This window comes from Dipodomys merriami, unplaced genomic scaffold (assembly GCF_024711535.1).
Source record: "Dipodomys merriami isolate MVZ:Mamm:240054 unplaced genomic scaffold, mDipMer1.0.p SCAF_19, whole genome shotgun sequence".
Classification (NCBI taxonomy): Eukaryota; Metazoa; Chordata; class Mammalia; order Rodentia; family Heteromyidae; genus Dipodomys; species Dipodomys merriami.
The window spans coordinates 27173144-27197594 of record NW_027203270.1 but is presented as its reverse complement, the minus strand read 5'-3'; the positions used below and the strand labels follow the sequence as shown (position 1 = coordinate 27197594).

Below are 24451 nucleotides of genomic sequence, written 5' to 3'. Positions count from 1 at the left end.
GGAAAGAATTCAAATGGTGTAATTCCTTGGTAGGGGGGAAACAAACTTGACTCACAGTTTGCCAAAATAAATACCAGCTAATTGACACTTGAAAGATGTGAGGGATGTCAAGGGGAAGGGGAGGTGGGTAGATGAGTGAAGAGAGGAAAGGAGAATGGAGTCATACTATTAAATGCACATCATATGAAACTATGAAAATTGAAGGGAGGGGGTTGGATTGAGAGGGCCGGGAAAGAAAGATCAAAAGGGTGACATTGATCAAGATGCACTGTACTTATAAACTAATTTGTGGAATGGTAACTCCTTTGTACAATTACTTAATAAAATTTTTTTTAAGTTGATTCTTTGGAAAGAGAAACAAGATCGATAAGCCCATGGCCAATCTGACTAGACTGAGTAGGGAGAAAGAGTCAAATTAACATAATGAGAGACAAAAAAATCAATGAAATCCAGAGGATCATGATAAATACTTTGAAAACCTACATTCAAATAAACTAGGAAATCTGGAAGAAATGGATAAATTGCTAGATGCATTTGACCTATCAGAATTGAACCATGAGAATATAAACCACATAAACACACCTACAACAAGCCATATGATTAAAACAGTAAAAAAGTAAGAAAGCAGTAATGAAGAGAGTCCAACAAAGCTCAGGACCATTGGATTCACCGCTGAATTCTAACACTGATACTTCTCAAACTTTCCCATGAAATGAAAGGGACAGAACACTAGTGAACTCATTTTATGAGGCAAGTACTATACTTATTCTAGAATTGGACAAAGATAACAACAAAAATTAGCCATCTACCAATATCTTTGATGTACTTAGGTGCAGAAATTTTCACAAATTCTCACAAGTGGAATTCAACAAAACATTCGAAATGCATCAGGATCAAGTTGGTTTTATTCTAGGGATTCAAGGATGGTTCAACACATGCAAATCACTAAATGGGACACATAATGTAAACAGAATCAAAGGAAACATCACATGACCATTTCAACTAATGCAGAAAAAGTCATTGGCAAAAGTCAACATTTTTCTGGATAAAAGCTTCAAAGAAACTAGGAACAGAAGAAATGTACCTTAACATAATAAAGGCTGTTTATAACAAATCTATAACCAACACCATACTAAATTGGGAAAACTGAAATCATTTCCTATGAAGTCAGGCATGAAATGTGAGTGTCCACTCTCCCTGCTCTTACTTAATATAAAATTTTTAGCCAAAGGCAAAGGAAAGCAGCAAAAGGCTCCAAATAGAAAAAAGATGTTTACAGACGATATGATTCTATATTTTAAACGACCTAGTTTCCAAGAAAAAAATACTAAATCTGATAAACACTTTCAGAAATGTAGTAGGATATAAAAAGCAATACTTCAAAACAGTAGATTTCATGTATATCAACAACAAACAGGCTAATGAAGAAATAAGGAAAACAGTTCTTTTTCAATAGCTTCAAAACAGTAGGTTCTCAAATAAAATAAAATTAAATTAAAAAAAAACAAAAAAACAATAGCTTCAAAAAATTCCTAGGAAGAAATTTCGCCAACGGTGAAAGACCTGTATGATGAAAATTACTTATTTAACTGAAACCCCTCTGTACATCACTTTGACAATAAAAAATGTTGGAAAAATTGCAAAAGTTTGAAGATGAGAAGACCTTTCAGGTTTATAGATTGATAGATTTAATTTTCTGAAAATGGCTATGCTATCAAAAATAAAGGCAAGATTCAATACAATGTCCATCAAAATCCCAGTGTCAGTCTTTGCAAAAAATAGAAAAATCAATCCTAAAATTCAAATGAACATGTAGAGACTCTGAATAGCCAAAGTGATCTTGATTTTAAATGATAGTACATAACTGTAGTAACAAAAACAGCATGGATATTGCCCAAAAGAAATGTACTCATTACCTGACGTATGAAATAGTAACTCCTCTGTACATCACCTTAATAATAACAATAATATTTTCTTTACAAAAAACAGCATGGTACTAGCACTAATACAGACACAAAGATCAATGGAACTGAATAGAAGCATCATACAGGTGCAGCTATGGCCAAGTGATTCTTTGATAAAGCAGACAGAAATATACCTTGGGGATAAGAGAGCCACTTCAATAAACGGTACTGGAAAACAAGTTATCTTTCTCCATTCCGGAGAATGAAACTGTACTTCTATCTACCTGTACAACACTCAACTCCAAATTGATCAAAGATCTTAATGTTCGAACTTTGAAACAATTTCTGGAAGACATACAGAAAATCTGGAAGATATTGGCATGGGTAATCATCTTCTGAATGGGATTCCAAATGCTTAGAAAATCAGATAAAAATGGCACGACATCACATTAAAAAGTCTCTGCATATCAGAAGAATCAGACTCAAGAGACAATTCACAGAATGGAAGAAATCTTTGCTACCCATTCAAGCAACAAAGGTAAGGGATATGGGTGACAGATGATTATTGAGTGAATGAAATCATAGGTGCATATAATGGTCCTTTATGTCTATCTTCTCTGTCTCTTTCTCACTCATCTATCTATCTATCCATCCATCCATCATCTATCAGGAAGCTAGCTATCTAACTATCTAATCTGACTGCCAGAGAACAGAGGGAGCATTCCAAACAAATGGATCACAATTCCATTCAAAGGAAATGATATTTATCTTATTTATTTAAGTACTTACATTGTTTATATGGCTAGTAACATGTCACATGTTAAAGACTCAAGTGGTAATTATTTACTCGATTTGTTATATGGGAGTTGCCAGTGAGGAATTGGGGAAAGTAAGATGGTAGAAGAAGAAAAATCTAAAATGTTTGAATCAATGATAGGGTTACCACTGTAAGTGACAGATAGCAAGCTTTTTTTTTTGTCAGTCATGGGGCTTGAACTCTGGGCCTGGGTACTGTTCCTCAGCTCTTCAGCTCAAGGCCAGCGATCTACCACTTGAGATAAAGCACCACTAGGTATCAAGCTTTTGTTTGCCATGATTCTATGCTTAGAATATCCTAGAAAATCAAGGTAATATTGGTATTAACCATGAAGTCAACCAAGACTTATAAGAATTGATACATTTCTTATACATGAGCAAGAATCCTTCATAACACATAACAGGGAAATACACACACCATTCTCTATATATACTCACCATTCTCTCTCTCTCTCTGTATAATATATTATATATAATATTTTTATATATAAATATATATATATACACATATATACATATATATATATATACATACATATGTATATATATAATCTGGGGCTGGAGGGTGGCTCAGTGGTAGAGCGCTTGCGTTGCATGCATGAGGCCCTGGGTTTGATTCCTCAGCACCGCATAAGCAAAAAGAAAAAAGCCGGAAGTGGCGCTGTGGCTCAAGTAGTAGAGCATTAGCCTTGAGCTGACGAGCTTAGGGACAGCACCCAGGCCCACGGTTCAGGCCCCATGACAGTACCAAAATAACTAACTAACTAACTTAATTAATTAATTAATTAATTAATTAATTAAATAAAATAAAAAATCTGTCATTCTTTCAAGCAATGCACTTAATCTAGATGGGAGAATGTACTTAGTCTGAAAGAAGTGACATTTCCTAAAAGATATCAAATGATATTTAAATAAATATCAGAATAAAAAAATATACAAGGAAAGTCAGGGTTGTAAACAAATGCGTGCATACAGCACACTTGCATTCATGCATATTTATATCTATCTATTATCTGTCTATTTATTATGCTGGTACTGGGGCTTGAATTCAGGACCTGGAAGTCTTTGGCTTTTTCCACTCAATGCTGGTACTCTACCACCTGAGCCACACCTCTACTTCTGGCTTTTTGCTGGTTAATAGAAAATAAGAGTCTCTCAGATTTGTTTGCCTGGGATGGCTTTGAACCCCAGTCCTCAGATTGTAGTCTCCTGAGTAGCTACAATTATAAGCATGAGCCACCAGCACCTGATTTACAAATGCATTTAATAAGGATGTGTCACATACCCACAGCACTTTAATGGGATCAGAAGGAAGGGAAAATTTAATTGTAGTTTCAATCTTTTCTGTTATTTAAAAAACTTTAAACTATTTATATATAAAGTATAATAAAATACCCATAAATAAATGTGATTTGAATAAAATGCACAATTTTCTTCTAGGCTGTTAAATATGTTTTCTACATTAAGAGGAAATGTACATTTCAATCAGTCATTCCAGCTCTCAAATTAGCTATCACAGAGTTCCAGTTGGTTTGAAGTACAGCAGATACTGAACAAAGATTAGTGTGCAGCAGGTTTAATGTTTTGGGGACTAATCCTGTGGAAGGGAAGGGAGCAGTGTGGGACAATGGGAGAAATCACATCGGTAGGTGTTCTCAGTGGAAATTGTTTCAAAAGATGGAATGACCTCCATGAGTAGAGGTAAGGCGTGTGAGTGGCTAGAATTCTGTCCTGGGAAGGAAGCACTGCCTTGGACAAGAAAAGAAGACACAGCACCCAGCCATACCAGTGAGCTTTTTCCAGGCCTCCATATGCATCACTTGCCTGGCCATGGAGAGGGCCTCTTTACATGGCAGGATGAAGAACCGCCTGGTTGAAATAGACCCACTCTTTATCTGGAGAAGACTCCTTGCACTCATTTGGACTCACAACTCGTAGTCCAAAACATATGCAACTGGCTAAACTATCTATTGGCTGCTTTTGTTAGCTCAAAGAAGTTTTTGGGGGTATTTTTGTGTTTTTTGGTCAGTTGTGGGTCTTGAACTCTGGCCCTGGGCACTGTCCCTCAGTGTTTCAGCTCAAGGCGAGTGCTCTACCACTTGAGCCACAGCACCATTTCTGGATTTCTGATGGTTAATTGGAGACAAGAGTCTCATGGACTTTCTTGCCCTGGCTGGCTTTGAACTGTGATCCTAAGATCTCAGCCTCCTGGGTAACTAGGATTATAGGCGTGAGCCACCAGTACAGGCAAAAATGTTTTCTTGTTTTAAAAGAACAAATATTGTAAATCACAAACATGCATTTATTCTTGATGAGCAATAGAAGAGTGTAAGAAAACGATTTTCCCAAATATTTCTAAAGGTGAATTACAGCCAAAATGTTCCTTTTCAACACATAAAATAATATATCACAGGGCTTCATCTATTTATACCTTTGCGATTTTAACTACCTTAAAAAAAATCTGTAAGTAGTTGTATAGATGAGCTGCAATTCAACAAAAGCAGTCTATGAAGACAATGCATCCTGATCAATGCCATCACTTTCATCATTTTCCCCTATCCCTCACAATCCCATCCTTCCCTCAACTTTCTTAATTTTGTAAGATGTGCATTGAGTGATATGACTTCGTCCTCCCCATTTTCTCTTTTCATTCATCTACCCAATCCCCTTGATTCTGCCCTCTCTTTCCAGTAGCCATTTCCTGCAGTTTATTGTATTGGACTGTGAGTTTTCTTTTCTGAGGAATTAGACCATTTGAGTTCTTCCCTGAATCTACCATATTTCAGTCAATACACTTATATACACTTAGATACCACCTTGAAGTATTTACTTATTACATTTATTTATTATATTTATAAATTAATTCCAGGTTCCACATATGAGAGAAAACATGAATCCTTTGTCTCTCTTACTTCACTTAACATGATGTCCCCCCCCAGGTCCTTCCAATTTCTTTTCAAATGATACAATATCATTCTCAGGTATGAACAAAAATCCATTACGTATGTATACACTACATTTTCTCGATCCCTTTGCCCCTTGAGGGGCATCTGGGCCGGTTCCACATCTCAGCTGTGGTGAAAAGTGTGCAAGGAATATGGTGGTGTAAGGGGCCTTACTGAATCGGAGTTTGTAATCTTTTGGATAAATGACCAGGAGTGGAGTCACTAGATCATAGGGTAGTTCTGTATTAGTTGTTTTGAGGAACCTTCATATTACTTTCCAGAGTGGTTGAACAGGCTTACATTCCCACCAGCAGTATAATTGGGTTCCTTTTCACCCACATTCAAATGGTTACCCATTGAACTTTTGAATTTTTTCAAAATGCCTTACTTATTGTTAAATTCATGGATAGTTTATTACTTTAATTCCATTCTCTTTTTTTTCTCTAAAGACTATAGTATGCTTCGTTGTTTTGCCTAAAACAATAAAGTCTTTCTAGAGAAAAACCAAGCAGGAGATTTGACATTTAACACCTGTTGGAAGGTTGAAGACTATATGCTATCTGCTCTCTAAGTGTAGGCAAAGTAATATTACCTAGGACCCAAATAAATCCTTTTGTTAAAAAATAAGAGATTAACAGTTCAATTTTAATGCCTATAGAATTGAAGTTTACTTTTGGTACAAGGAAAATAACAAAATACAGGAAAAGTGCAAAGTACTATAGATCAGATATACTTTATTTAATTTTGTTGAGGGGGGACCAAATCCCAGAACCTGCAAGGGATAGAAATAATGATGAAGGGGTATCCTAATGCCGAAGGGAGGGATGCTGCGGACAGTTTGCTACATTGTTGGGAGATTCTCACTGGATTTGTTTGGAAGGGAGGTTAGACAGAACTTCAAATGAGGGCAACAAATTACTAGGAATGGGGTGTGCTTCTGGCACTCCTGTGGACATCCATTGTCTTGGGCATCATATATTTTAGAAGCAAATTCTTCATCACGGTGGGGAGAGGGCCTCAAGAAACGGTAGATCGAAGGGGAATATTTAGCAGCATGGGATGGCACAGCACATGGGACGGGGGCAGGTGGAGATGACGCAGGTGGGGCGATAGCAAGTGGTGTGGCAGGAGATCTGGCCACACACTGGACGCAGGCAGCAGCAGGGCCGGCAGCAGGGCCGGCAGCAGCTGGAGCCTCCACAGCTAGGGCGGCAGCAGCTGGAGATGCAGCAGCTGGGGCGGCAGCAGCTGGGGCGGCAGCAGGGCTGGCAGCACACAGACTGGCAGGAAGGCCTGCAGCAGCTGGAGATGCAGCAGCTGGGCTGGCAGCAGCTGGGGCGACAGCAGGGCTGGCAGCACACAGACTGGCAGCAGGGCCTGCAGCAGCTGGAGATGCAGCAGCTGGGGCGGCAGCAGCTGGGGCGGCAGCAAGGCTGGCAGCACACGGATTGGCAGGAAGGCCTGCAGCAGCTGGAGATGCAGCAGCTGGGCTGGCAGCAGCTGGGGCGGCAGCAAGGCTGGCAGCACACAGACTGGCAGCAGGGCCTGCAGCAGCTGGACTCACAGCAGCTGGGGCGGCAGCAGGTGGTCCTGCAGCAGGTGGTCTGCAGGCAGCTGGGCTGGCAGCAGCCCTGCTCAGAGCAGGTGGAGCCACAACAGGAGTTGACCATGGTGTCAGAGGATGGAGGTTCTGAGTAGGTTTCCAAGAGGATGAGTGGAGTGAACTTAATCTTTCCTTGCTCTCTCCTGCTTTATATACCTTTCTGAGGGCCACTAACCATGTGAGGGACCTTGTTTGTACTAAAAGAAATTTAGTTTTAGTTAATTGGTTAATTGTGTTTACCTGCTGAATATTTCTATATATAGGAAAGACACCATTTCCTTTTCCTCTTGTATTATGAATTATCTTAATTGGGTGAAGCCCAGTGAATCAGTGCCGCTCTTCTTCCTTCTATCCCCTATACTAGACCCTTTGTGTGACTCTTTTCCATTGGATTAAATGTGAATTGCTTCTGGCTTGACCTCCCTTGACATTCTGAGAGTAGATTTTTATAATGGATGTCTAAATCTCCCCTGCTGTCACATAGGTTAGAAGATGTAATATGGAACACTAGTAGAAAAAACAGGACAGAAGATCCATATTTTAGGGGCTGGGGTCAAGAAGGGGAGTTAGCTTGTATGTAGTTGTGAGAAATATCTTGATCCTTCTCGATTTTTCAGATGGCCACTGAGCTGTAAAGGGGCCTGCTGTGTACTTTGTGTTATTGAATCTACTCGATCTGAAACATTTATAATGGAAATGATTCACTACTTTTTAGATAGTAAAAATCACACTGTCATGATGGACCCTTTAAAAAATTATTAGATTATTAAGATATATTATACTCATAAACTGACCTGTTGAACTGAAACCCTTTTGCACCACTACATATAGGCATTGATAAATAAAATAAATTTATAAAAATTACTAAATTATTATTGACATGTTTTTCAAAACTAGGATATCCTAAGGGAACATTTTTTGTTTTGTTTTGTTCTTGTTTTTGTGTCGGTCCTGGGGCTTGAACTCAGGGCCTCGGTGCTGTTCCTGAGCTTTTTTTTCTCAAGGCCAGTGCTCCACTTCCAGCTTTTTACTATTAATTGGAAATAAGAGTCTCATGGACTTTCATGCCCAGACTGACTTTAAAACACAATCCTCAAATCTCAGCATCCCTGAGTAGCTAAAATTATAAACGTAAGCTACCAATGTCTGGCAATAAGGGAACATTTTGGATTACTGAAAATGTGCATCTGAAATAGTATTGAAAGTATACTTTTTATATTCCATGCTGTTATCTGTCAATGATGCATGTTAGAGATATTATGCTTGGCATAAAGGATAAAGGTTTTAGCTTTATTTTCCTGTAAACATTCAAAACCAATATGACAAATACATAGGAAAAAGTTTGGTAGCCATTTAGAGGATTGTAAACAAACCAAAATTATGTATTTAAATTTGTACATTCCTAGCGAAAGATGAGCTAACACTAATCATTACAAATTGCTGTACATCAGGAATTTTCTGAGTTCTCTACCATTGTTTTTTTGTTTACACATCTCAAGACTCTGTGAGGTAGACAAAATTTCCCTTAATTCTTCACACATGAGGTAATTGAGATCTAATTAGACCACAGGCACACAGTCAACAAAGAGGTGGTATTCCCCTAAAATGTGAAGAATGATAACCCTGCCATTCCTCATGCCCAGAATACTCCATTAGCCTAGAATATTGTTCTCTCTTTTACTGAGATAGAAAACTCTTACACATACTTAAGTATCCAGTATAGCTCATTTCTAATAGCTTTCTTGGCATCTACTTCATTTAAAATAAATCTCTCCCTCCCCTCGGCTTCAAGATATGCTTCTGCTCAAAGCTACCACACTTCATCAAGTTGTCGTCTACCTCCTTTTTCTAGAGCCTACAAGGTGCTAGTCTCATGAAAATATCTTATCCAGTGCAGGTTAGTTGGGTGCATGCGAAAGTTTTTGAAAGTAAAACATTTGAGTGAATGTGGAGACTTTAAGGATTTTCTTGAATTTATGTTGTATCTGTATCCATCAGATACAGGTCTCAGCTATTATTGACTAGAGCTGAGAGAGTGATGGGAAGCAGGGAGAACATGTGTATTATGGATATTATAGGATGAATGTCTGTGTAGAGAGTTGATAATGTACATAGGAAGGGGTAAGAATTGGTGTAATGGAAGTAACATCTACCATGGTGGGAAGCACCTATAATCCCAGCACTCAGGTGGCTGCAGAAGGAGGATTGCTAGTTCCAGGCTAGCTTAGCTTACACTATAATGCCCTGCCTCAAAAAAAAAAAAGAAAACAAGAAAACCCAAGAGAAAATGAAACTGAAACAATGACAAACCAACAAAATAAAAAACAAAAAAATTTAAATAAACAAAAAGTCAATTAGAACTACCTAAAAAAAACAGAGATCATCAGAGACTCCCCATTAAAGAAGATTCTGTAAGTCTTCTATTTTATTACATATCTACATGCATATTTTTGCAGTCAAATTTACAATAAACCATTATAAGCAAGGTAAAACAAATGACTAATTTCCTTTTTAAAATCTCATGATTTATGTCCCAAAGAATTCATAGTATATGAAGGACTCCTAAACATAGGTTTTTCAAAAGATCACTTCCTAGTTGGAAAACGAAATGCAGGTATTTTTCTCACTATATAAAGATGTCGAGTTTCAGCCATGCTAAAAGAAACTATGTGGGACACCTCATCTATTAGGTTATAAAAAATTCAAAATTTGCCTATAATCTGTGAAACAATGTGGAGACAGGCATATTCATTACTTTTCTTGTACATAATTAACAATAACTAGCAACACTGCTTTTTTGACCAAGTGACCCCCCACTCTATAAAGTATCCCAAAGATACTCAGACAAAAATATGATATACCAGTATCTACAATAGTTCTGTTGTTCTGTTTATGAAATCCCAGCAAAATAACAAGAAGACTAATACAATGTGAGTGTCCATCAGGCATTACACATTCCTGAAATGGACTAGTATTCAGTCTAAAAAAAAAAAAGGGGGGGGCTGGGAGGATGGCTCAGTGGCAGAGCGCTTGCCTTGCAATGCCTGAGGCCCTGGGTTCGATTCCCCAGCACCACATAAGCAAAAAAGAAAAAAGCCGGAAGTGGCGCTGTGGCTCAAGTGGTAGAGCGCTAGCCTTGAGCTGAAGAGCTGAGGGACAGCGCCCAGGCCCAGAGTTCAGGCCCCACAACTGGACCCAAAAAAAAAAAAAAAGGAATAACGTGTCACTCTGTATGCTAGTCTGTCCAGGATATGTCATTTAGAAATGATAAATCAAGTAGATGATAATGTGTATCAGATTTGTATAATATTTCTTAAAAACTCAGGATGCTGGCAGGTGCCAGTGGCTCACACCTACAATTCCAGCTGCTTGGGAGCCTGATGTCTAAAGATCACGATTCAAAGCAGAAAAGTCCATGAGAGTCTTACCTCCAATTAATTACTAAAATCTGAAGTAGATCTGTGGTTCGCGTGGTAGAACTGTATCCTTGAGCAAAAAAGTCTCAGGCGTTGCATCCAGGCCCTGAGTTCCAGCCCCAGGACTGGCACATGCACACACACCTCCTACACCACACCAGAAATTTACTTCCATAAAAATGATGGAACAATAGAGAAAGAGGAAGTGATAGCATAAGAACCAAGATGAGTTCAATGGGCTGCATTTAGTTCTTGTAGGTAAGATGTGTGAAGTCAAATAAAAACTGTGTCATTGTATCTAGAAACCTATCTGTGGACACCAGGAAATCTGGGATGAGAGGAAGTAATTAACTTAGGACTTTAATGTATGGCCTCAGATACCATTTTTCTACCGAAAGGAACTGTGAATCCTTGGGGAAATGGCTGATTATATCTAGAGAAGAATATACCCAAATAAGTCTGGAATGTATTCTTACATTAAACAATAAAAACAACAGCAGCAACAACAAAAAGAAAACCTTCAGAGCCTACTAGAGCCATCAGGCCTCAGAAGCCACCTTGAAGCCACTCATGAGAATCAACGGACATATAAGTTAGAGTGGAGATAGCACCAAATACACTGGAATCTATCAATTCATAGGAATCCCAAAGGAAGAAAGAAGAAACCCTATCTGGCTGTGTTGTGATGATGCAAACTGACTTTTTTAAAAGGAGAGAATGGACTATCTATTTTGCCTTTAATGGAATAATAGTATTTCTTGCATAACCACAAGTTCACGAGGAGATATTTCTCTATGGAATTACCATGGCCAGTCAGCAGCACAGGAGTAATACAAGTGACTGAAGTCATCACTTTGCCATGCCTCATGAAATGATGCTACTAGATGATCATCTTCCAACCATTACATCACAAAAGGAGAGACAAGTGGCCAATATACCTCTCTTGATAGACAAGTACACCACTACTCATGAAGTAGTTTGAGTCCTGCAGATCTTTGGGAGCTTAGCCCTCCATTAGGAGTTCTACCCTTTTTTTGGTGGGTGAAGTCTGTCATAACATAATTCCAGTTAGGAGTGTGTGGCAAAGAGAAGCAGGCAGAGATGGTAACTGTCAAGACTGAAGCTTCTACAGCGTCTTTCAGGAAAAGGATGATCCTAGAGTTTAGCATGGAAAGTCAACAATTTCTGCGGGCCTGGAGGGCTTAGGGGTATTTTGGAATCCAAATGTCCAGATTTTAATTGGGTCAACTCAGACAGTCCCATCCCACACATCCGGTTCTCCTTCTGTCCCAGTGAGGGTGTAACTTGGTGGGTACAACAGTCTAGGTCATGACAAGACCACCCCAGCTCTCTGCTACTCCCATCTTAAGTCTAAGGCTTGGCCCTCAGCTTCATCTGCTCTGGGCGTACAGGAGGTGAGAGTATTTGCTACCAAAAATCCCCTCACCATTGCCCATTTGTTCTTCCAATTCTGATTTATCACTTGCCACTTTCATTCCCCCCACCTCCAAATCATTTGCTCCCAGCTACAGCCACCCAATTCCATTTTCTTTGTAGTGACCATGAACTACTTTCAGAAATATGCAATATCAAAGCATGCCACCCATACAACATTGTTTGCCCTCCTTCCAAAATGTATTTTTCTTATTTTTCACCCATGAATCCCTTCCATGTGGCCTTAAGAACTAAAGAAACCATCAGTGCAAAGTGGGCTGTGACAGATGTGGCTTCCTCTGTACTGTGGCATGGCAAGGCCTGTGACGTGATTGCCTGAGATGTTGAGAAAAGAGCACAGTCGCATGGATTTTCTACACAGGAAAGTGGTAGTTTATTTTGGGACAGAAATACAACAGGAAAATTTGAGCATTAAGAATGACCAAAAAAAAAAAAAAGAGAGAGAGAGAGAAAGAAAAGAATCTCCAATGGACAGGAAAGAGAGTCTATGAAAATCTATAAAAGTAGAAGATATTGAAATCAAACTTTGGATCCTCTAGTTTGATGGCTGGATACTTTAAAGTGAAGAAGCAGAATCTGAAGAACAGTTGGTATACCGTAAGCAAATTCACACTTGGATGAGAGGGAGAGGATCACATGGAAAAGATGTAGACTGAGGCAACAAAATGGTCACTGAGCTAGCTGTCGGATCTCTAGAGATCCCAACAAACTCAAGAGACCCAGCTGAGTGAACAGGAGCCCCACTCAGTGTGTGCTCAGGGTCAATACAAAGGGAAGTCCTACATCGGAGGGGACAGAGGAGGGAAAGCTGGGTCCAGATCAGCAGGCTGAGCAGCAAGGGATGGCACAGCACATGGGGCGGGGGCAGGTGGAGATGACGCAGGTGGGGCGATAGCAAGTGGTGTGGCAGGAGATCTGGCCACACACTGGACGCAGGCAGCAGCAGGGCCGGCAGCAGGGCCGGCAGCAGCTGGAGCCTCCACAGCTGGGGCGGCAGCAGCTGGAGATGCAGCAGCTGGGGCGGCAGCAGCTGGGGCGGCAGCAGGGCTGGCAGCACACAGACTGGCAGCAGGGCCTGCAGCAGCTGGAGATGCAGCAGCTGGGGCGACAGCAGGGCTGGCAGCACACAGACTGGCAGCAGGGCCTGCAGCAGCTGGACACGCAGCAGCTGGGCTGGCAGCAGCCCTCCTCAGAGCAGGTGGAGCCACAACAGGAGTTAACCATGGTGTCAGAGGATGGAGGTTCTGGGTAGATTTCCCAAGGAGTGTCTTTCTTGAATCTGGAAATCTTTGTGCCCCGGGTCTCCTTTTATACTCTGCCTGGTAACTGATGTTACTGTAAACAATACTTTTCCTTATTTTTACACTGGGAAGTTATTGTCGTAATTGTGTTTATGAAGTTAACTATTTCAGTACCTAGGAAGAGCCAGGTGTTTTCCAGTGGTGTGTATGATTCATTGAGGCTTGTTATAAACCATGTGAAACCACACTTGCCTTTCTACTCCGGTCTTACATATCTTCTAAATTGTGACCGTCACATGATTCTCTATGACTGAGGATTCCCATGTGTCACTCTATTCTTTCACGATAATATTCTGAGGATGGCTTTCACAATTTAAGCCTCTTTTTATGTCAGTGTGGCCAAACACAAGCTACTGCCAGGAAGAATGCTAGTAAGGAAACAGATGGAAGGATTTCTTGCAGTTATTTCTGTAAACTAGGGGATTCCCTCTCTCCTAGGTATTTCTTGATTGACTGGGGAGACGGGTCCTTGCTAAAGACCTTCCATTTTGATGGTTCTACCTGAATGGCTTCACGTCATTCTTTTTCAATAGCAGAAGTCAGTTGGGAAGGCCAGCACCCCTATAGGGGATAGACCAATGTAGGCAATGGATTCTGACATCTATAAAAAGTTTTATTTGAAGTATTCTTCTCTTACACTCTTTCACTAAGAGAACTTCAAGACATTCTGCTTGAGCAACAAGGACATGGACAAATAAGCTTTCCTCTTTGTTCTCTGAATGCTAAAGTATGATGTATTAAACAGGAAAGATTTGGGCAAAAACTTAAAGTATCATAAGATTAGGGTCCAAGCCCAGTGTTATGCATTTGAATACTTTCAGTAAAAGAGGCGATAACAGAAACCGAATACTTTGAAATTAATGTCTTAAGTTTTCCTTTTGAAGAACCCACAAGATGCCCGTTTTCCATGAGTTCACACAAGAAGCAAGTTAAGATTGTTATGGCCTGTCATAATCTACAAAGCGTAACGAGTATTAATTGTACACTTTGGGTGGTCCTGTTACATCTTCTTATAGTAGTCTTTCTTCAAATTCTTCTTCTTCAAGTCCCAGCTCAGCTTTTCCTGTTCAGTACTTCCCCTGACATCTTCTTTTTATGGAATTTTCTTCTCCTTCATTATATGTGTCACTATGCTGGGAAGTGCTTTAGTTGAGCACAACTTACTGGAACCTGAATGTGTTCACTCATCTGTAAGACTCCGGCTCAGTGGTGAACACCTGAGGGAAATGTTCATTTACATAAGGTCATCCTCATGCATAGGAGGATTAGAATACTCCACTAATGTCTGTCTGTCTGTTTTAGTATTAGGATTATGCTTTAAAATTTTGTGACTTTGTAATTACACAAAGTATATTTTTTCCAAAAGTAATTTCACAAACTAGAGTATATTCAAAGAAGTCATGCATCTATTTTTCTTCCCTGCCTGCATTCCTTTCTTTCCCTGTGGAACAATCATTCTGTTTTGCTTGGCACATAATGATTTGTACATATTTGTGAGGTACAGTGGAATACGTTGACACATGTAAATCATGGGTAATGATTAAGTAAGAATTAGTATAGCTACCACCTTAAACTTGGGTCATTTAAAAATTAATGCTTTCCTTTCTTGTTATTTAAAATAGGTTTATCTATTTATATCTCCTTTTTTTCAGATAAATGCTCTCATACTATTCATACCTCATTCCAACTGGATTTTATTCATTTAATATATAATAGCAACAATGAATTCCATAGTAGCATGTTCAGAAATTCTTTATTCCATTTCAGCCATAAAGTATTTGATTTTTTGTGGACATATTTAGCTTCTATAACTATTCCTCTGCTGATAGATATTTGAGTTATTCTTGGCTTTTGCTATAAAAATAATATGCTACATTTGAAAAAAACAGGATTAGTTTTTTTTTTGGAGGTTGAGAGCAAATGAAGACCAAATGGGGTAAATGAATATAAAATCTATCTTATTGTTTAGTTATTTCCCCATCTTACTCATTTTCTTACTCATTGTTTTAAAATTTTTATTTTTTATTGTTATAAAGGTGATGTACAGAGAGGTTAGAGTTACATGTCAGGTAATGAGTACATTTCCTTTTGGACAATGTCATCCTTCCCCTTGCTCTCTCCCCAAGTCTTTTATTGTTAGTTTTTCCTTCTTATTCTTGTATTTCCTCTAGCTTCTGTCTCTGAAGTCTTAGTTCTGTGATAATATTTTAGGCTTTACTATACTAGATTACCCTACGCTGTCTTCTGCAATGCTTGACAGAAACCTACTTGTTTAGTTCTTACCTCAAGCAACCAATGGGTTGTTTACCTCTCTGCTGTTCCTCATCCCCCTGCCTGCATCTATTGCTCACTCTCCACATTTGAAGGTTCTAGAGAACCTCCAAGATTGAAACTAGGATGTGCCATTAATTATACTGTCCTGTGGGGAGCTGTTTCCCCTTCAGCATCTAAAGAGGAACTCCAGGGACCAACCTCATTCATATGAATAAAGGATCAAACAAAAATCTTGTATATAAACTTAAATGTAAAAATGTATAGGCACAACCAGGCACCAGTAGTTCATGTCTATAATCCTATCTATTCAAGAGGTAAGATATGAGGCAGGAAAGTCCATGAGATTCTTATCTACAGTTAACCACCAAAAGGCCAAAAGTGGAGCTGTTGCTTAAGTGGTAGAGCACCAGCCTTAGGTAAAAAAAATCTCAGGGACTTTGCCTATGCCCTAAGTTCAAGCCTCAGTACTGGAAAAAATATATATCCAAACATTTGAAATCATTAGTAATTTCTTTTGAAAAATCTCATCAATGCAGAATCTGGTACGTGTTGATTCATGCTAGTGCCTTCCACTCATAATAGGGTCGGGTAGTAAATGCTCAGCACATTCTTCTGGAATTAGTCAATGAAAAGATGGTTATCTTGGGAGGATCAACAAAAGCAAGGCTTGCTTTTGAGTGAACCTGCAAATTAATGTGTATCCGGTGTGGAACTAATGGCCATGAGCTCCGGAGAACTTTTTATATGGTCTTGCAGTGTGCAGGTAGCCACAGTTTCCAAAAATCAACCCACGTTGTTTTCTCCAGGATCTAGCTCACTCTTCTAAGCTACCTGCTTGTCCTCTGATTCTATTTGGGTTTGAAACTTTTCCATCAAAAGAAGTGACATGGGGGAGGGGGAGTACAGTTGTACACAGAGGCAGAACTAGTGCCTACTCATTGCATGGAAGCATGTTTATCATTCTAGGAAAGCCCTAAATACTATGGATGCAGGCTGTCTGGTGTGACACATGAAGCATATATTGTGTTCTTTTATCCATACAATCCTCCAAGGTAAGATAGATTGATAGGGTTAGGTGATTTGCTCATGAAATAGAAAGACACCTAGTAAAAAGTCAGGTGGTGACTAATAAAGTCTACAAAGCTACAAGACTGTGTTGTTTGTCATTTTAAGAAATGAGGACACAATCTTCAGTGAGTAACAATTAGTGAATTTTGATTGGAGGATGGTATGGGTCTCTTTAGGCACAGAAATAAGTAACGTTGTCCTGTTCATAAGGAAATGGAAAGACCTGAAGGAATTATATTAAGCAAGGTAAGCCAGACCCAAAGAAACATAGGCTGCATGGTTTCCCTTTTCTAATAACTAGAATATGTCTAGAATATTCTTAGCAGAGGATCACAATAGTTCAATAGATATTTGTATATGACCATATAAAATGATGTTTATCAAAATGAATTCCAAGAAAGGAAGCAAGAGGTTTGCATTGTTTCTTTTTTCTTTCTTTCTTTTTCTCCTTTGGTTTATTCCCTGTTGCCACTATTTTGATTTCTGTTCCTTTTGCCTTGTTTATAAATTTATCTGATTTGGGAAGGATGGGGAATCATAGAAACTGCAGGACAAAGGGTGAACCAGTGCAACAGTGATACTAGACACTATGTTAGAAATGAACTTTACAACTTGCGCTGGGGGGGGAAGAGGAGGAGGGAGTTGAGAGGTGGGAAAGTGGGAGAAAATGGTGGAAGAGTAACACTGTTCAAAAGGAATCAACTCCAAATGGGTCAAAGACCTTGGAGTGAAAGCAGACACTCTGAAAACATTACAGGATGGAATAGGAGAAACCCTAGGTCTCCTTTGCACAGGCCGAAATTTTCTTAATAGAGACCCACAAACACAACAAATCAAAGAAAGGTTGGACAAATGGGATTGCATGAAATTGCAGAGCTTCTGCATGGCAAAGGACATAGCTAGTAAGATCAATAGAAAGCCCACGGATTGGGAGAAGATCTTCACTACATACAATGGACAAGGGTCTCATATCTAAAATATACCTGGAACTCAAAAAATTAAATCCCTCAACAACAAAACTTCAAAGAAACAACTGCGCAATAAATAAGTGGGCTAAAGACTTAAAGAGAAAATTCTCTGAAGAGGAAAGAAGGATGGCCAATAGACACATGAAGAAATGCTCAACCTCTCTAGCCATAAAAGAAATGCATATCAAAACAACATTGAGATATCACCTCACCCCAGTTAGAATGGCTATAATCAAGAACTCTAACAACAACAGATGCTGGAGGGGATGTGGACAGAAGGGAACCTTACTGCATTGTTGGTGGGAGTGTAAACTTGTTCAACCACTTTGGAAAGCAGTATGGAGGTTCCTCAAAAGACTCCACATAGAGCTCCCTTATGACCCAGCAATCTCACTTTTGGGCATTTACCCAAATGATCACAAACAAGACCACACTAAAGCTACCAGCACAACTATGTTTATTGCAGCATTATTTACCATAGCTAAGATGTAGAACCAACCCAGATGCCCCTCAGTAGATGAATGGATCAAGAAAATGTGGTATATATATATACACAATGGAATTCTATGCCTCCATCAGAAAGAATGACATATTCTTTTCTAGTTGTCATCTTTACCTCTCTGTCTGGTTGCTTTTAACCTTCTCTAGTTGTTGTTGTTCATTTTCCATCTTAGAAACACACCTTAGAGCATGTTCCATGACCCTTGTTCTCTTCAGACACTGTTCCCTATGAGATAGGAAGCCATGTACATAGAGTCGTCTCATAACATTAAAAACTACTCTGTAGGCTGAGATCACCTGCAGGTTCAACTAGTTTCCACCTGTCATCTCAGATACATAGGGTGTTCTATGCTGTGAGTGGAGTAGAGGGTTAATATCATTGCACAATTTGAATTATTATTCATGCAATAGAGTTTACAACATTAGGTATTAAATATTTTTTCCACAATTCTCATCTAGGATTGTTTTCTAAATTGTTTTCTTATCACAAATTGGTCAGACATTTATTTCAGTTCCCCTCCTCTAGTGTAGAGTTCATAGGTCACCCCATAACAGGAGCTGAGCATGGTATTGAGGGTAGAGGTTCTGGGCCAGTTTTCAGGAAAGTGAGTTTCAAGTTTTGGAGTCATCTTGCATGTAGTCCCCTTTTATACTCGGCTAAGGAGTTTCTGTGATTTGAAAAGACAGTGTTCTTACTTTGGTTAAGATAAGTGGAACCAATGAACTGCATTTTTCTAGTAAAACCTACCAATTCATAGAAAAGAATCAGTTCCTCTTTTTCATGTTTCCTGTGTGTTACCTCATGAGTCACCTAGGTTTCTCTCTTGGTTGCAATATTACATGACATCAGTCTCTGGGTGTCATGTGAATAAGAGGGCCATCATCACTTTTCTGTTTCTCATTCTGATATGAAGCAGGGAAGCTTCTGATGGAGGTAGGGTCCCCAGTGAGTAAACCCATGCTTTGATCAAATGGAATGCTAGAATGAAGAAGAGGAAGTAAGCTCCCCTGTGTGAGTATGAGAATCGAGGAAGCGTATGAGTCACGTGTACATTCTGGGTGGTCACTGAGCTGGTGAAGTTCTTAGGACATGCCAATGTGTGTTCATCCTCAGCACCCCGGTGCACCCTGAAACCATTAATGGTGACTCCGTGTTTTTAAGGACTGTAGAGTATCTGAGCTTGGTCTGGCTCTGTCTTCAGAATTGTCCTCCAAACTGAGGTAGAATGATCTAGAAAAATTGTTTTTCATCTATTTTTAATATTTAGAATATTTTATCTATTCTTAATATTTAGAATATCAAGATACCTTATTGCCTTGTTTTCCTGATATTTTATTAGAATGTTTTTCCCACCTTCTGAGCTAAAAAGACTTGCAATTTTTGGAGTATCCCTTATGGCTAATTTTTTAGAGACATTAAGGTGAATATAAAATCTGTATCACTTAACTTACATGTACTTACACAGAAAATGCATCCATATAGAATTTCCAAATCAGAGCCTCATATGATTATAGTCTTAAATAAGGAATATTTATTTGTGTGTGTCACAAACACTTAGGTAAAAATAATTATTTAAAGAAAACTATTCTGTTCAGGAAATTGCCTTTGTCTGAGGCAAGGACATTTCTTATGAAGTCAGAATTCTGCTGATCATCTTTTATTGGTGAGTTTAAGGCTGGTTTTCTTCCATATCTTCCTTGGCCCTACACAAAGCAAAATCCTTCCTTCACTGCACTTCTGTTGTAGGCATAAGTTGATTTCATTCTCTACCAGAAATGCACTGGTTTATTGGCTCCCTCAAAAATAGTCTGTCAGGGAAGGGACTATGCTTATTTCTCTTTGCATACCAAAGCCTGAAATACAATTTGAATGTAATGTGTGTGAGTGTATGTGCATACATTAGTATTGGAGCTTGAACTCAGGACCACATGTTCTCACTTGGCTTTTTTACTCAAGGCTGGCACTGTACCATTTGCTGGAGTCTCATGGACTTTTCTGAACAACTGACTTCAAATCCCAAACCTCAGATCTCAGCCTCCTGAGTAGCTAGGATGACAGGCATGAGCCACAGGTGCCTGGCTTCATTTTACCTTTAGTAATCTGTCTTAAGAAATGGAGCCAAGGGGAGAGGAATAGATGAGTGAATAGAAAAGTAGGAAGAGAATGCAGTCAAGAATTCTAATTATATCCTACAAAATTAAGAAAAGTGAGGTAAGGGGTGGGTTGAGAGGGATGGGTGAGAATGTTGAACATCAATGAATCAAGATGCATTGTATTTATAAACTGCTTTGCTAAATGACAATTCCTTTATATAACTACTTAAAGATAATTCAAAACTTAAATAAGAATTATATGTGTCTTTTAAAAAAAAGAAAGAAATGCCAAAATGCTCTTGAATTTCTGGGGAGAGAGATTGTTTGAAAAGATTAAAGTGAGACAGTGTTGAAAATCGACTCCCAGTACTGAGTGATGAGTATCCATAAAGACAGTTGCTATATTTATGCTGAATGCTAAAGGTCTTTCTTTCAAAGAAAGAGTCACCAGAGATTTGGAACAAATTGAAAATAGAGAAAAAAAAACATCCACACTGATGTCTCGTGCCTGTAATTCTAGCTACTTAGGAGACTGAGATCTGAGGATTGTGGTTCGAAGCTGGCCCGGGCAGAAAAGTCCCTGCAAGACTCTTCTCTCCAATTAACTACTCAAAAACCAGAAGTGGTGCTGTGGCTCAAGTGGTAGAGCACTAGCTTTGAGCATAGAGAGTCTCAGGGATAGCGCCCAGGTCCTGAGTTCAGGCCCTAAAACTGAACAAAAAAAAAAAATAAGGGGGGAAAAAAGAGGCACATTTGTCAATTTTCTATTGCTATGATGAATGCAAGCGAATCAGCTTATCAATAGGTATGGTTTCTTTTGGCTCACAATTTTAGAAATTTCGGTCCATGATCAGTTGACCTCATTGCTTTTGGGCAGGACATCGTGAAGAGGGAAGCCCATGACAGTGCAAAACCCCCTCCCTCTGGTCAGAAAACAAGAGATCCCACAACCTCCTTCCAGGGCATAACCCAATGCCCTTCCATCCTCACTGTAGGTCCCTCTCCCTCAGAACAGCACCATTCCAAGGACTGGACCCTTAATATATGAACTTGGTGGAAACAATTGGCATCTGAACTATAGTAAGAAGGTTCTTACCAAAAGTTGTAAGAACTATCCCATGGTTTGTGTATTTTTGTATTTCGTTTTCTTCTGTGTCAACAGGTTCCTTAATCAAAACATCTCCTTAAAACATGTTGACTCTTGGTTTTTTTTCCCATGTCTTGATATTTTGTCGTATTTGTTATTGAGAAGGGCTTAGTCAATCCCACAGGAAGATGATTAGCAGTCACCTAAAATCCATCCCAGCATACATACAGACAGAGTGGTGGTAATCACAAAATAATCATGCCAGTCATACTTTTCCATTCATAATATTTTATCTGTTTTGTTATTTCCATCATAACCTCATTCTTAGACCTTTTTACAGCACCAGAATCCTCCCTGAAGGCAGTTACCACCACACTTGTGTGAAGACATGCAGTCTTCTGGCCACTTCATCCAGTCATTGCCTAGGCCTTCAGATCTGCTTCTAGTCATTATGTGCTCTGAATTCTCTAATTTCCCTTGACATGACAGATGCTTTTGCAAATCATCTTCTCATTACCCAGATTCAATGGGCCATCTCGTTTCTGCTCTTGTAAAGTTGGAAATTACAGGCCTCATTTTTTTTAAGACTGAAAGGCTGTAGAAAAGCTCTATTCTTTGATTTTGTTCAGGCTAATAAAACACCAAATTAAATCTAGAGCCCACACCCTGTAATTTGCAGTTGCCAGAGAAGAAGCTATGGGAGGATGAAGGGTCTGTTAATCCCAGTGATTAAAAGACACAGGTCTGTGCTCTATAGAATGAGTGGAAAAGGTTGAGACAGAAAATGTCTGCAGGATCTTCCCATGATATTTGGAAGCTATAACTCCAACGTATGTTGAGGTGAAATTTAACATATGTCAACATCTATTCACTTTGTCCCTTGACAATTTGACGCCTTTTAATTAGGGTACATTTTATGCATATATGGACATGTCACAATAAAAATCCTTTATAAAACTATTACATACTAATAGCAAAACTCCAGGGGAGAAAAGATAAGGGGAAAATAAATGAAGATGAGTTATTCATAGCAACTCATGGTTTACTATTTGGAATAAAAACAGGATTATTGGCTTTCTATAAAGATACAGAAATACAAAATTATGACTCAAAAATTCAAACAATTATTCTTAATTCAAACAATTTACTCTTTGTAAATATAACACTGAAAATATATCATGCTTAGAAAATTTGAATTTAAAATGGCTTAATACATTTTTGATTATGGATAAAAACTGGTAAACCTTTATATTTTTAGAAACATAATATTACTGTACATGTTACATGTTTTTCAAGTCACAGGGACCATTCTTATCTGAGTTCTGGTGGGCAGAAAAGTTGCTCACGTGAATTAGGCCTTAGTGAAGGAGTAAAGTGACCCAGAAAAATAGAGATACTTCAATAATGTGATGAACTAAAATTAGGAGTTTTTGTTGAGAAATGATAAAATGGTGAGCACATGATAATGAAGAGTTTTAAATTTTTCACAAGAAGGTTGCCATGTTCATAAATCTCCAGAAATTTTAACTCTCCCTTGAATTTGGAGAGAGTGAGACCTTGGTGTGAACTGACAGATGAATCTCACACACAGAGACAACCAAATAACAAGTGAATCAGGAGATTTCAATATCACCGTAGAAATGGTGTTTATTGAGAGCACGATTCTCTATGACAGCGTCACAGTTAGCAAGCACTAACGGTGGATTGTTCCACAAAGAGAGGCATTTGACCCTGGGCTAAGATCCTTTAACTAATGTGTTTGTGCCTGTTGCTTCCTACAGGCAGCAGAATGCAACTCTGAATGCCACTGTGACAGAAGAGGCCAGTGTAGGTAAGCATCCAGCTCCCCAGGAGCCCACGATGCACTTTCATGTGACTCATGAAGACATCCATAGTGTGGCCAACATTACAGGCCTCAGAGATCAACAGCAAGGGATGGCACAGCACATGGGGCGGGGGCAGGTGGAGATGACGCAGGTGGGGCGATAGCAAGTGGTGTGGCAGGAGATCTGGCCACACACTGGACGCAGGCAGCAGCAGGGCCGGCAGCAGGGCCGGCAGCAGCTGGAGCCTCCACAGCTGGGCTGGCAGCACACAGACTGGCAGCAGGGCCTGCAGCAGCTAGACACATAGCAGCTGGGTCGGCAGCAGCTAGAAGTACAGCACTGGGGCCTGCGGCAGCTGGACACGCAGCAGCTGGGGCGGCAGGTCCTGCAGCAGGTGGTCTGCAGGCAGCTAGGCTGGCAGCAGCCCTCCTGAGAGCAGGAGTTGACCACGGTGTCAGAGGATGGAGGTTTGGGGTGAGTGTCCAGGAGACTAAAGGACTGGAGTTTAGAAATGTTCTTATATTCTCTGTCCATGTTCCTGTTGTCAGTACGTTTGTTTGCGTTATGGTTTAATTTGGCAGAGAGAATGTTGTCTCATTGGTTGTAATATATTTGTGCTGAAACCTCTTGACCCTTCTGCATTTATAGTGTTCATTCAAGCTTTGTACAGGCACCTAGATCCCGATGCTGCTTTGCTCGTACTGTAGATGTGTTGAATAGATGATCAGAGAGACCCATGTTGCCAACCATTAAGAGTATGATGTAGAGTCTCTTTCCTGGGAGAGTGCACACATGAGTGAAACACACACACACACAAGCACAATTATCATAGACTATAGCGAAGGCACATCAGAAGAACACATCAGAGTGTCAGCTCACTCAAAAAATTGTACTTATACAAATTAGCTAGCGTGGTAATTTGGTAGAACTATTGATAGATTCCTTCATTAACATTTCTAGTCAGTCAGTTTTAACTTTCTATGATTGAGTAGAACTCATATACTGTGAGTGTTGATAAATGCATCTTCCATGTAACTTCTTTCCTATCAAAAGAAGGAACATCTACATCCCATGTAAGGGCCCCAGTGTAACTTCAGTCAACTCAAGTCCCACCAACACTGGGGGTGGAGGGTAGAGCAGTGTTCTAAATAACTTGTTACCATAGATTTGTTATGATCTAGAATTCAAACAAA

The 24451-nt window shown here is 39.4% G+C and overlaps 2 protein-coding genes across 3 annotated transcripts; both read right to left on the bottom strand.

Moving 5' to 3' along the window:
• Positions 1-6711: 6711 nt before the first annotated feature.
• LOC138831031 (keratin-associated protein 4-6-like) lies at positions 6712-7335 on the bottom strand. Of its 2 annotated transcripts, XM_070028077.1 has the most exons (2): positions 7027-7335; positions 6712-6987 (listed from the first exon to the last, which is right to left on the bottom strand). In XM_070028077.1, the coding sequence occupies exons 1-2, from the start codon at positions 7333-7335 to the stop codon at positions 6712-6714; spliced, it is 585 nt and encodes a 194-aa protein (XP_069884178.1). The 2 variants fall into 2 exon arrangements, with proteins under 2 accessions (XP_069884178.1, XP_069884177.1); XM_070028076.1 differs by having other exon boundaries at positions 6712-7335.
• Positions 7336-12958: 5623 nt separating this feature from the next.
• On the bottom strand, positions 12959-23792 carry LOC138830542 (keratin-associated protein 4-6-like). Its single transcript, XM_070026916.1, has 2 exons — positions 23454-23792; positions 12959-13327 (listed from the first exon to the last, which is right to left on the bottom strand). The coding sequence occupies exons 1-2, from the start codon at positions 23790-23792 to the stop codon at positions 12959-12961; spliced, it is 708 nt and encodes a 235-aa protein (XP_069883017.1).
• Positions 23793-24451: the final 659 nt, after the last annotated feature.

Excerpts from the sequence above, each read along its gene's own strand:
- LOC138831031 (XM_070028076.1), bottom strand. The coding sequence starts at position 7,335 with ATGGTCAACTCCTGTTGTGGCTCCACCTGCTCTGAGCAGGGCTGCTGC.
- LOC138830542 (XM_070026916.1), bottom strand. The coding sequence starts at position 23,792 with ATGGACAGAGAATATAAGAACATTTCTAAACTCCAGTCCTTTAGTCTC. Across the intron at positions 13,328-23,453 it reads CCTGCTGCTGCCTGCGTCCA|GAGGGCTGCTGCCAGCCCAG; the intron begins GTGTGTGGCCAG and ends ACCTGCTCTGAG.